Consider the following 14,934-nt stretch of genomic DNA (forward strand, 5'->3'; position numbering starts at 1 on the left):
TTCGAACACGATGTTCGTCGGGAGTGCTCTGTTTTAAATCAAAAACCAAATAACTATGAGGATCTTGTGTTGCGTCCTGATAGGCTTCCTGTACAAATTTTGTGTTACCAGGATATAATTGGCGTGCTAGATCATTAATTTGAGCCTGGTCTCTGGGGTTTTTAAAACATATTATATAATGGCAATTTAATGATATGTCTCGCATACCTTTAGCTTGATGAAACATATTTTGTGTTATAAAAATAACACTTAAATCTCGGTGGTGGCTACCTTTAGTAAAAAAGTCAACAATTCGTGTATCACATTCTCGCATTAAATCGTCAATAATTACCAGATGGGGGCCAGCTTGTGCTGGAAAATCATCTATTTTGGGGAGCCCTTCTTTAAATGTACAACCTGAGGATAGAGTTTCATACAGAGGTTGCCACTCACCATAACACCATACTATATTTTTCCATTTTTCGGCATAATGTTTTAAAAACTCTTTTACAAAATATGATTTACCACACCCAGTGGGGCCAGCTATAATACAAGTAAATGGGTGTTGAAACTCCATATTCTGTTACACCAGAAAATAATTATGAATATAATAACATATTATTATTATTATTACTTTTCAGGCATGTTTACAACTTTACATAATTGAGAACAAGTAATTATGGTCCGCTGAATGCACGGCAAATGAAGCTGGAGTTTTCGCCATGTACAAACACTGAAATTTACCTGACCATTACTATCGTCATCTGACGATTGAATAAAACACTGACGAATACCGTTAAGAGTATCTGACAATGATATTTTATAATTTTCACTAATGAAAAATTGTGTAGGCAATGAAGAATCTGTAACAGCGTTAAAGTAGTTTTCAATATATGAATAATATGATAGAAAAGTATACCACTCATCAGGTGAAAGACGAATACGATCATAGTAATTATGTAAAATGATAATAACAGAAAATTCTCCTTCACCATCGTATGCTAGACCAACACATACCTCGAGTTCATTGAAATAATAATAATATTGATTTAAAAATTGATTATCCATTTTTTTTACTCTCTACTTAATTAAAAACTAACGTTTCTACTAATACTGTATTTACCCTATTCGATTTCTTTTATGTCGAAACTCCATTTTCTCTCTCTTTTATATTTCTTCAAAAAAAAAAAATAATAAAATATTTATCAATCACCCAATAACATAGAAACTAATTCTAGTTGAATACGATTTGCTGTGACAGTATCTTCAACAAAAGTAACTTTAGAAAATTTACCCTTCACAACACATTCATATAGATATTTACTTACTAGAGGAGCAAGTGTAGAACATGAAGAAATTGCTTCATCAATACATGGGAAATAGTAACATATTTTTTTCCATGTAGAAAAATCTATTTCAACTCTACTATTATCATCATTTGCACAAATATACATTAAATTATCATCGTCATTATTAGCGTCAAGTATTACTTTCGTTTTCTCACTTAGTGCGTATTCAGTTGCATTCTCACCTTCTCTAAAATAATCATTTATATACATGGAATATGATAAAAACCTGGACCATTCATTAATTGATAACACAATACATTCATTAACAATGCGTAATTTTACAAACACATAAAATTTATAATCACTACTATATTTCAAATATACACAAAGATCAGTGGAATTATCAATGAAGTAAAAAGAACTTAAAAGTTGTTTTTTATCCATAATTATCTATTTACACAACTTATTCTTTTTTACAATAGTCTATTTCTCTTAAAGGCATAAGGCACTGTATCATAACTTCCTTCAACTCTTTTGCGTTTTGTGTGTACCAATTGATAGGTTTTCGTTTCCTCTTTGCTGATAATTTTGATGTCTTTTGTGCGAGCAATTTTGCAAGGGTTTGACACACTTACAGGAGGGGCATCATTCAGAACCATATTTCTAATTTGTTCGAAATTCACAAATTTCATTGTTTCACTATTTAGAGTAATTCCCCTCACCTTACAACAGGTCTTTGTTGTATCTCCGCTGAATACCTCGTACGCATAATTTTTGGTCCCGCCGCTACAAAATTCATTAATATATGCATTGGGACCTACATTATCTATTTCATTTTTTAACTCGCCGAAATAATCCCCAAGAGGTAATTTTATGCCTCCAGCTCTTACTATATAAATGAGACTATCCGTATCCATATATAACACATCTTTATCTAGCTTCTCTAAATAACTGTATAATTCTAAGCGACCATGCATAGTAGTATACGCAGCCAATATTACATTAGTATTTTTTAACGGAATAATTGCATCATCCAAAATCTTGTAATTTAATAATAATGCATCTTCATCAATTGGAATTACCTGTGTTACCTCAGTATTACTGTCGGTTAATTTATCATAAAATATGGCAGGTTCTCGAATAATTTGTGTGTGCGTCATATTATCATTCTGAGCAAATTTGCCCCATAAACAATTCAGTGCTAATTTGCAAATACTTTTTCGTGCTTTGTTTTTATTACCAATTTTCCCTTTGTCTAGTTGTACTCCCTCTCTTTCATAATAATCCTTAATATATTTATTTTTCTGTTCTTCACTTTTACACCATTTAGGCCAACCATGAGCTTCTGTTTTCAATTTCATGAACAAATTTATATAATTTGTAAATAAGCCACCTTCTTTTTTAACAGGATCATATTGCACTACTTTATATTCCCATACCTCATGCATTTCTAATATTTTATAACCTTTCTCTTGGGCTTTACGTACTTCGTCCACCACCCACGTCCCAGTGAGGGCCCTCTCCGCATCACTATGCTCACAGTCCTCTGTATTTAGAGTGTCCGCGCATCTACGACACAGAGGGAACAGAAGTTTATGATTGCTGCGATACGGAAGGACGGGGTGATACAAATCCCGGGGAGGAAGTACTGTACATTTTACGATACCCTCAAATTTATCTATTGCAGGACAATCGGCACCCACATAGATTTTTGGGTGCCCTATGGGATATTTTTTCACCTTGCAACAGTAGGGGTATAACGAAATGACGTCCACGTAGTGCACCTCCTCCCCGGGGGCAGTCTTATAGTAATATTTAACAGCGGAACATCGCCCCCCATATAGAGCATCTCTAGGTTTGATAGGATCTTTTCTACATAGGGGGTGATGTGCCACCAATTCTGCAATTTGCGGATTTTTACGTAGTTCATTCTTCCATTCACACCCCCACATTTCATGAACTACGTAGCCCAAGTTTTTTAAATGATTAATTTTTCTAATGGTGTTTTCATAGCGTATTTCAAGAGTGGTATGCGGATCATTATATATAGGTTTATCACGCCCTACTTTAAAACATTTAACACATCCGTGATAGAAACAACCTTCATATCCCCATACATGGATCTGTTCATCTATACGTGCATAACCATCTACTTTTAAAACACCATTTAGAACCATTTCCTTTCCATTTGCTGCGTGCTTGATTGTAATACCTAGTCTTTCTTGTTCGTAAACCAACCATTGAATCGCTTCGATGGACTGTTGATCTGACCAACGATAACCATTATGAGGAATAATACCTATAGTCTGTTCTTTGAGAAACTTGCGTCGAAATACCAGATTACAAGCCGAGGCTATACTAATTGCTTCGACTAGTGGATTAACATCAGTTATTTGCTGGAATTCTACTACGAATTTAATACATGCCTTCCGTAGAAGGTTAACATCCATGCGACAATAACGAATTAATTCTTCTTTAAAATTAAATGTCTGATTTGAGGATTTTTCATACCATTCCATAAACTGTTTTTGTTCTTTTTCCTTCATATACTGAAAACCATAGAATTTAGGGTCGGGCATAGGCCCTTCATAACTTTGATTATCTTTCGTATTAAAATAGTGTGGGAAATAACCTTTTGTTTCTTCTATGTCAAATGCATCAGATAATTTTGATAGAGCCATCGGAAAGAAATTAATACTATCAATAAATTTCAAATATTTACAATCAATACTCATTATTTTACACCCCTTCATTATGACGCTTGGAGTCCATCGTTTCGCTGATATCATTGCACGCAGGATAAAATGTGCATCATATCCTTTTGCATTATGTGCAATGCATATAACTTTATTAATATTGGATGGTTTACTGCATAAATACTCCAGAAAATCAGTAACACACTCTTCACCATAAAAAATGTTTTCCTTTCTGTTGCAAATAGTACATGAATTACCCTCGCTATTCTCAAGACAATGATAACATACTTGCTGTGTGATTACCAAATTAGGCACATGTTCACGGAATATTTCATCTTGCCTACACTCAATGTCATATAATATCATCATCCATTTTCCTACGTTTGAATATTTTCGTGATTGCATGTAACATAAATGACGGTGGGGCATCATATTGTCACAGTTTATACAAAATGTTTCCCCACACTGGTGAGGATTTCTATTTTTCTTGATAACATACGCTTTAAGACATATTTTACATACTTTTAGCTGGGAGCACAAACCTGATTTTATATGATACGCCATACATTCGTTACCGTAAAAACATCTGTTACAATTATTACAATTTAATACTTCATCTGTCTTCTTACATGGAGGATTTTTTTGACATTTTGGGCATAATGCCTTACAGTGCCCTATATGCTTTTCTTTCATATTATATCTCTTATGGCATGTTTCGCAAAAGTATGAACAACTAAATGCAGCACATAGATTGGTAATAACATTATAATGATTATTTATCAGGAGTAAATTAATTTTCTTTTCACCACCGATGCCCTCGAAAAATGTTTTCTCCCCCGTCAAATCGTCGTACACTGTAATCGTATAATCAGTTAAATATGATTGAATTAGTTTTAATTCAGGTATGCCACCACCATGCATCAAATTAACGCCAGAACTCTTACACAATAATTTAGCTTCTAAAGTCATAAAGTTCTTTTTTTTGATTATAATAAGGCTTACATGCATTTTTATTCCCTTTGTTATCAATGAGCCCTTTAGCAACTACAAGGGCGTGAGCAAGGCAACTACTATCTTTATTTTTAATAACGACTATACCATTGCATTTTTTCACATATTCTTCATCAGAGGAAAAATTTTGACTTTTCCTCCCTTCGCCTATAGGTAAAGCCACATGATGAAAATCAATAACAAAACGATCTTGTTCCATAAATTTTGCATTTGACTGAATGACTCGATTCAGAGCCTCCCAGACGAAGTCTTCACCGACATTCGCTGCTTCTCGAAATGAAAACCAAAACGATCTATCTGGATTATTCTGATTCCATAATGTCAGCCCTACCTGATGGTGGGAATCTACATCCTCCATCAACATATTCAATAGTTGAGCAATTCCACTTCGCAACCAGGTAATTGGGTTTTCCCCTTCAGGGGTTCTCGCAAGTTGTGCAGTTATCATTGTACCATTCATTCGGAATTTTTTGTATTTTCTAGTTATTTTGTTAATGATTGTAATTTTACTAGAACTTTCCATTTTTTATTGCTTTATTCTATCAACTAACAATTATTTCCGCTATTTGATGCTTTTACTGTAATTGGGGCTGTTCCCACTATAGAACACCAAGAAGTGTTTTTTCCAATAACGTTTTAGTGATATTTTCTAAAACTGAAAATAGTATTCTACCAACTAGCAATTATTTACGAAAACCTATATCTCACGTATTTCTGCTGTTTGATGCTTTTACTATAATTTGGGCTGTTCCCACTATAGTACACCAAGAAGTGTTTTTTCCAATAACGTATTCTTCCTAACGGTTTAGTGATGTTTTCTAAAACTGAAAATAGAGAAAAGCAAATTATTACATTTCTTACATTGCAAAATCATCCAAAAAAAAATCGCTTATTAGGCGTATCCCTCATAAACTAATATTTATGGAAAAGAAGATATAATATTCATAATTAGCATGATTGAAAACATCGAATATTTCATCAACCAACCAACTATAGCGCAAGTTATGAGGAACACTTAAAATCCGCATCGAAAATTTTGACAAAGTTCAAAACTAGCTTATTTTTTAAAAAATCTATATTCGGCTTATTTTTGACCGCTGTGACACCGGGTTTTCACGAACGTACTCAACACAACGTATATTTCAAAAAATAATCGGTCTTGGGTGAGGTTATGAGGAGCACTTAAAATCCACCACCGAAAATTTTGAGTTCAAAACTAGCTTATTTTTTAAAAAATCTATATTCGGCTTATTTTTGACCGCTGTGACACCGGGTTTTCACGAACGTACTCAACACAACGTATATTTCAAAAAATAATCGGTCTTGGGTGAGGTTATGAGGAGCACTTAAAATCCACCACCGAAAATTTTGACAAAGTTCAAAACTAGCTTATTTTTAAAAAAATCTATATTCGGCTTATTTTTGACCGCTGTGACACCGGGTTTTCACGAACGTACTCAACACAACGTATATTTCAAAAAATAATCTATCATGGGTGGGGTTATGAGGAGCACTTAAAATCCACCACCGAAAATTTTGACAAAGTTCAAAACTAGCTTATTTTTAAAAAAATCTATATTCGGCTTATTTTTGACCGCTGTGACACCGGGTTTTCACGATCGTATTCAGTACAGCGTATATTTCAAAAAATAATCTATCATGGGTGGGGTTATGAGGAGCACTTAAAATCCACCACCGAAAATTTTGACAAAGTTCAAAACTAGCTTATTTAAAAAAAAATCTATATTCGGCTTATTTTTGACCGCTGTGACACCGGGTTTTCACGAACGTACTCAACACAACGTATATTTCAAAAAATAATCTATCATGGGTGGGGTTATGAGGAACACTTACAAATCCACACCGAAAATTTTGACAAAGTTCAAAAAATACTTACCCTTAATTCACACTTAAAATTCACTTCACTGTTCTCACACACTGCACACGATGTTATCTTCTTGTACGCCGACGAATAACTGACTGAGAATTGCTTCGAACCTCACCCTTATATAGTGTTCTGCTTTCCTCTGATTGGCTAAAATAAAACTCTTTTTCATTGGAGCAAAATCTACAAGTCAAGTATCTCATTGGCTAGAATAAAACTATTTACTATTGGCTCCGAACAAAAACGACTAAGATATGTGCTAAATATTTTCTACGTCCATTTTGGGTAGCCAAAATTCATAAAATGGCCCATATCTCGAAAACGGTCAAAAATATCGAAAAAATAATCGAAAAAATCCCCCCGTACCTCACCCCTTGTCGTTTTTAGACATGAGGAACCCATGGAACCATGTTTCAATCTTGTACGACAAGTGTGGGGGGCCACGGTGGCAATGAGAAAAACTTCTCTTGAAAACTGTAAGAGATAGAGCAGCCATAACACATTGAAGTGCTGTTTCTCGTCTTTCATGGTTAATATTTTCTAAGTCCATTTTGGGTAGCCAAAATTCATAAAATGGCCCATATCTCGAAAACGGTCAAAAATATCGAAAAAATAATCGAAAAAATCCCCCCGTACCTCACCCCTTGTCGTTTTTAGACATGAGGAACCCATGGAACCATGTTTCAATCTTGTACGACAAGTGTGGGGGGCCACGGAGGCCCCAAAAAACTTGGTGTCCAAAAATCATAAAATGGCCCATATCTCGAAAACGGTCAAAAATATCAAAAAAATAATCGAAAAAATCTCCCCTTTATAAATCTCCTTGCCGATTTTACACATGAAGAACCCATGGAACCATGTTTCAAACTTGTACGACAAGGGTGGGCCAAGTTGCCAAAAAAAACTTCGGATCGTCATATCTCGAGAACGGTGAGAGATAGAAATAAAATTTTAACGGCATTCGATTTAGGATCATCAAATGTATAATCTACCCAAGTTTGGTAAACAAACATCGCCCAACTTTCAACTTTTTCGAAAATCGAAATTTTTTGCCTCTAGACCGTCATATCTCGAAAGCGGTAAGAGATAGAGCCACATTTTTGACCGGTCTTTCCACTGGAGTGCACATATACAGAGTTTCAAAAACTCAGAAACCAGATGGGTCGAAATTTTGAAAAATTCGAATCGTTATATCTGGAAAACGGTGAGAGATAGAAATAAAATTTTAACGGCATTCGATTTAGGATCATCAAATGTATCATCTACCCGAGTTTGACAAACATCGTGCAACTTTCAACTTTTTCGAAATCAAAATGTTTGTCTCTGCTAGAACAAGTCTTCAATGTGTTAGATCTGAGCCCTACTGTCCCTTATTATCTGCTATGTTAAAATAGGGATTGGAAAATATGCCATACTCTCTCTGCTAGGGGTTGAACTGGTACACCCCTCAATATCTGCTATGTTCAAATAACGAGTACACTCCTGCTATGTTAAAATAGGGGTTGAAAAATATGCCATACTCTTTTATTACCTCTGCTATGTATAAATAGGGGTTGAACGAGTACACCCCTCATGAATCTTATGTAATATCTGCTATGTTCAAATAACGAGTACACTCCTGCTATGTTAAAATAAGAGTTGAAAAATATGCCATACTCTTTTATTACCTCTGCTATGGGGGTTGAAAAATATGCTCATAAAAGGGAACGAGTACACCCCCTTAAAAGTGCTCATAAAAGGGAAGAAATTCACCCCTAACATGGAGGTCGTAAAAGATCGTGAGTTGACGGTGCGTGGGTCATAGCGTATCGTGAGACAGTGGAAAATTGAGTCCTTGCTCTCAGGGGACCATGGAAAAAAAGGCGATTTTTCAGCTACCGGGGGTCAGGTGCCCCCCATCTACTGACGTGGTTCAGGGATCAAAACAATTCTCAATATTAATAAAGACACAAACAATTACATAATAACCGAATAACAACCTAACTGAAACAATCCAAGGTCAATTTATAAATTCGCATCAACGATTTCCAATGCCAAAAAATGGCGAGGTGCAAGACAAATATTATGTAGTGAGACGCAAGACAAATATAGTGAGATCCTATACATAAATTTTATGGAGAAGGTTGGAAGAATCTTTGTAACTCTCCCGCCCTAATAGTGAGAAACCACCTAATTCGTCCAACAATCTCAAAAAAAAAAAAAAAGTCTGCTGAAACTAACTACCAGTAAGGACGATTCGGCCAATCACAGTACAGTGGGGTGCTTTAAGTATCTCAACCGTGCTCCTAAACACTATATCAATCTCAATATGAAAACCTCACATCAAAAAATAAATCAAAGTGAAGAAATAACTATTTTTGGAGGATTTATACAAGTAACTTATCAATTCAAAAAACTAAATTCAATTTATTTTCTTTAACTGTTTCACGTAAAAATGAAGAAAATAATTACAATAAATATTATCTTTTAATCACTCTCCGTATAATTCCACTAACATTCAATTCATTGAATAACAGTTCTGATAATTAATAAATACTAGTCTCACCAGAAACTATCAAACTTTTTAGTACAAATTAGAATAATTTAGATGCCCTCACTGTCAACCAGAAACCTCTACAACTGAACAAACTCAATTTGAAATCTTGTAATGATCAGTAAGCCAATAGTCAACTGATAAAATCAGATTATCTTTTTTTTATCCCAAATCAAATAGCTTAATTTAAAGATTTGCTAATTATTTTTCCAATTAACAAAAATAATATAAGACGAGCTCAAAAACTGGTCATATTTAATCACATTAAACGGCCATCTAAATTATTACTTTTAATCAACGACTCTTTTGTAAATAATAAATTTTACGCAAGCCAAATTAAGTGAGTGGCGTTTAACACTCTCAAAGGTTTGATTGGGACGCTAGTTTCCAAATCAAGAACTCAAACTAATTAATATAATAATCCACAAATGATTATAAACAGAATCTACAGCAACTTAATTAGATCCAAGGAAAAATATTTAATCCCAGAAAACTGATAAATGCAGGATTCAAAAAATACAAAATTGATGCTAACTACCAACAAATAGTTTCACTGAACAGCAATAATCTTGGCAAGCTATTAAACCTTCGATCGAAATTTATACAAAAATATGCTAACCAACCAACTAACTTAAGTAGGCCAAGAGCAATAAAATTCCCTATATGGACGTTAATCTGAAAGAAAATATCAAAACAAATCAAAAATATGAATTCAAAGCAAGCCAACAGGGATTATAAATTCCAACAAACAAACTTTAATGGATTAATTCACGAGGTTGATTTAACAATAAATAAAGATATTCAAATTGGAATGCAAAACAACCCCCAACAACCAATAATGACGCTAATGCACTGAGTAAACTTCAACCTTCAATAATTTAAATGAATAAACTAAGATCAGTCAAACAAACCAAATGAGCAAAGAGCACCGAACTTGAATAATAAACTGGGACACTAAACTAAAACGAAAGAAACATTCAAACAATTAAACTAATGTTGTAAAAGTACTCGAAACTCTGACAATTCAAAATGGACGCTAAACCAAAACAAATTAAACATTTAACAAATTAAACATTTAACAAATTAAATTAACATTGTAAAGTACTCGAAATTGCAAGAATTAAAAAGGGATGTTAAACGAAAACAAATGGAACCGTTAACAAACATAACTGTTTACTCGAAACTGAAACAATTTAAATGGGACGCTAAACGAAACCAAAAAAATCTTCAAACCAAACTAATTACGCAAAAATATTAGAAACTGAAACAACTTAAGTGGGACGCTAAACTAATGCAAAAATTCTTTAAACCAAATTAAACAAAATAGTTACAACTGAAACAACAACATATTTTCCGTCTACTGGGAGTGCAAATAAGATTTATCTTAATTTTGAGTTAGATTTGATATAAAACATCAAATAACTTAACGAGACAGCAGGGATATTTCTATGAAAATATATTCCTATATAATTACTGATAATCCAGTTGTAATATCACCTTTCTTCAAAAGCTCTGCTTTCTATACTTAGTTTTATTCAATCTAATTACTCACTAAAGAGTAGCAATATATTTTATTTTGGAAAACTTAAACGTGTAACAGTTTCACTAACTATCTACTTTTTAGACTTCCTAAGACTCTGTGAATAAAATGAAAAAAAAAAGATCCCTTACATCTGATAGCAATCATGGAAATGCCCCCTAAAAATTTTCTTCGGGCGCTCCTAATTCTTTCTGATTTCTTTCTTATGCCATAAACATATTCAAGCTAAAGTTATGCTGCGTATCATATTAACATGAAATTATCAATTATATTAGAATCAGAGAAAGACGGAGATACTCTAAATATTTAGTTGCTTTTCCCACTTGGTATAGTCAGTGTATTCATAGAAATTAATCCAAAAATATAATATTACGAAGAACGTATAAAAGATTGTTAATGTAATGAGAGCATTGTCAGGTATTAAATTCAGGCGAAGCGAAATATTTCATAGTACATTTTGTTAGGTTCTAAATCACATTAGCGTGAAACAAGTTAAAGAAGAGAGAACCTTATCTTCTTTCATTATCTTAGTATGTACGAATCGGTAACTCATAGAGCAGTTAACAGATCGAATCGGTCGCTCAAAGGACAGTAAACAGTTCCCGTCGCTAATAGGACTGTCGCCAGAAGGACGACACCAATTCATCAAACCAAATAGTCGCAACTGAAACACCTTAATTGGGACGCTAAACTAAAACAACCAACCTTCAAACCAAAAATGATATTGAGTTTTACGTCCCACAATTATGCCGGTTAGGCTAAAGGAGACTGTGATGATGAGAAATGAATGAAATGGTGGAATGAAGAAAGTGGGAGGAAACGGAAGAACTCCGAGAAAACCCACGAGCACGGCGATTGTCCACCACAAAGTCCATACGAGGCGAGCTGGAATCGAACCAAGGACCCCAAGCACTTGAAGTGAACCGTCTACCACAGAGACACCGCGCCCCCAAACTTTCAAACCAATCACGCAAAAAGACTACAAACTAAAACAACTTAAGGGTGACGCTAAACTAATGCAAAAAATTTTTAAATCAAATTATACAAAATAGTGCCAACTGAAACAACTTAATTGAGACGCTAAGCTAAATCAACCAACCTTCAAACCAATCACGTAAAAAGACTAGAAACTGAAGTAAGGTCGGTGGGACGCTATATTAGTACAAAAGATTCGTTTGACAAACCTGAAATAGTACTAACTTTAAAAACCAAAGAGGAACTATAAACTGAAACTAGCAAACTAATTAAACAAAGGGAATTTCCCCTCTAATTGGTTAATTGAAAAGCAAAGAGAAAAAATTCCTGACCTAAATATCGGAGAATACAACCCTTCCCCCTGCCTATAAAAAAAGACAATCAGAGAGAAATACTAAATTTAATATGCATTTACTAACCGCAAATACTTTAACTGCTGGCTCTTGTCCACCTCTCTTCTCAACGATCAGAAGTTTAGCTAGCTGAAAATACTGCTAGCTGCCTTAACATTTTCAAACAGAAACAAACCCACTCGATGAATAATCCAAAAGTTTTAGAAAATCAAAAGACGTTCAGCACAGATCCAAACGGTAGAATTGCCAAGATCCATAAAATGAAAATGAATTCAATTAGAAAGAATCCCTGTTAGATTTAACACACACCCGCTCGTACTTGCATATAGTAACTCGTTGACGTAACAGACAGACAGCATGGTTGGGATGGCTTCAGTGCTATCAAACAGCACCTCAAGGCAACATTGAATTCTCCCAAGCTTCTGGCGCGAGTAGAGCAAGGCATCAGCCACGAAGAAGAGTGCAAGGGTGCAAAAGTAGACTATTGACGTAAAAGTACATAATACTTGTTACAAAACAACTAAATTACTTTTAAATGTGATTTATTTTCTTTCTTCACATTTAATGTCAATTTTCTATTCTTTTGTTTCTTCTTTTTAGAAAAAAATAAAAAGTTCTTTACTTTCATAATAATTTCACATAAAATAGTCCATTCCACACCAATAGTAGTGGCGTAGCAATAGAGTAGGCAGGGTAGGCATTGCCTACGGGCGCAGGCCGTTTCGGTATATTAGGCGGCCCCCCAGGTTTTTAATTAAAAAAGGAAGTAAATTATATAAATGGAGCTAGAATCTTTTCGCTGTCTTCATTTCCGAACATGGCAAGAATAAAAATTCCTGCTCACTTCGCTCGTAGTTTGTTACATTTGCATATCAAATTATTGGCATTACTGTAAACTCGTCGAGGTTATAGCACTGTGTGATTAAGAAATTTATCCTCCTGTATTAACACGATGTCAGTCCTATATTACATGTACTGATTTTACTAACTTTAAATAAAATTCCATTGCGCAACAGGCTTTCAACAATGATGACAAATTCTATGACCTATGAGATCTGGTTTAAAATGAGTTAAAAAGTGTTGCCATGATTAAGAGTCACAGTACAAGCGCCAGATAATGCGGCTACACAGAACCAAGTACAAACACCAAGCGTCGGTAAAACCGGGCAAGTCTCCGCGGTGCCAACATCAGGGTACGACGAGACAACACGCCAAAACGAACGTATTTTCTAATATCACTGTAATAAAATGTAAAATATAAGCCAGGATTAGGTGGCTTGGGAAAGCGCTAAAAAGACATCTTTTCTTCATTTCCCACAGTTCGAAATTGTAGAAAGCTTCCTTGGATTTTATGATATAGACGAACACTGTGCAGAAAATTATTCAGATTTAATAATAAAAGTCAAATTAGAAAATGAGATTGACATCAAGAAGTGCAGAGAGCAATGCTACGATGGAGCAGCACTAATGAGAAGTTGTTTTCTGGCTTACAAACGCGGACTCAAAAACATGTCAAGAATACCATATATGTTCACTGAACACTTGAACAGCACATGATCTGAACCTCGTGTTATCAGATGCTGCGAAAGTTAACACAGAAGATGTTAATTTCTTTGCCACTCTACAAGATATATGCAACTTCTTTGGTAGAAGCGGGAAACGCTGGAAGCCTTTACAAAACTGTATTCCCAAGGATACATCTCCGGAAAATGAAACGACACTGAAGAAACTCTCTCATATATGCTGGGATTGAAGTCATAATGCCGTGTTCACACTAAGAAAAAGTTACGACGTCGTGAAATGTCTTAATGTCATGTGTCTTACTCGAACGGAACAAGGAACGGAAAAAATTCGTTCGTTATAAAAAAAGAATAGAAAAGTTCGATTTCATGGTAATGCTTGTGCTGTAGGAAAACATTCTGAGAAGCATTAATGTTATGTCAAAGAAAAAAAAGCTGGAGAGCCCCAATAGGGCTTGTCAGTGTCAATAAAACTTTTAGAGAACTGTTGTACAGTGGTGTAAGATTTTAGAAAGAATGTGCCTCAAGTATTAGAGGAAGTCAGTGCTTGTGTGCACAAAATTGATTTTTCAGATAAGTTTTAAAGAAGGAAGCCAGTGCCGAAAATATTCTTTTGATGAATTAGCACAAGGTACACATTGTCTCAAAAAGATTGAGCGCATTCCTTATTGGTGTTTTAAGGCAAAAATTTTCAAAGTCCAACTTCGGGTATCTTCGGAAAAAAGTAAACCAGGTTCGAACCTCCAAGCCAGCCTTTCAATTCGGGAAAAGTTTGCGGATGTGTTTTTCTTCTTTTAAATATAATAAGACTTGTTACCAAGTGTAGAAAAAAGCAACATTGATTGAAGTACTGAATGATACAATATTTCGAAACTTTGTATTAATGTCAGCACATGCTTATTTGTCATTTAGCTCTCCATACGTAGTGGAACATTTAGATACGTAAACGAATGTTTCAATATGTAAAAGAATGCTCAAAGTTAAGACATACAATATAAATATCCCCTGAGTACTAAAATAAAAGTCAAAGTAGAACAGAAACAGCGTTTGTAGTGGATATGAATGTCATAATTATCTTGAGAATCTTTATACATCGCTAGAAGCATGTTAGCAGAAGTCCTTGTGGTAGCTCACTGGTAAGTTGTCGGATTTC

The 14,934-nt window shown here is 34.5% G+C and overlaps 1 protein-coding gene across 1 annotated transcript; it reads right to left on the reverse strand.

Annotated features, from left to right (window-relative positions):
- Positions 1-1,741: 1,741 nt before the first annotated feature.
- On the reverse strand, positions 1,742-3,949 carry LOC145682340 (uncharacterized). Its single transcript, XM_081753913.1, has 2 exons — positions 3,370-3,949; positions 1,742-2,613 (listed from the first exon to the last, which is right to left on the reverse strand). The coding sequence occupies exons 1-2, from the start codon at positions 3,947-3,949 to the stop codon at positions 1,742-1,744; spliced, it is 1,452 nt and encodes a 483-aa protein (XP_081610039.1).
- Between the last annotated feature and the right edge of the window lie 10,985 nt (positions 3,950-14,934).

This window comes from Thermobia domestica, chromosome 3, assembly GCF_964235325.1.
Source record: "Thermobia domestica chromosome 3, izTheDome1.hap1.1, whole genome shotgun sequence".
NCBI lineage: Eukaryota > Metazoa > Arthropoda > Insecta > Zygentoma > Lepismatidae > Thermobia > Thermobia domestica.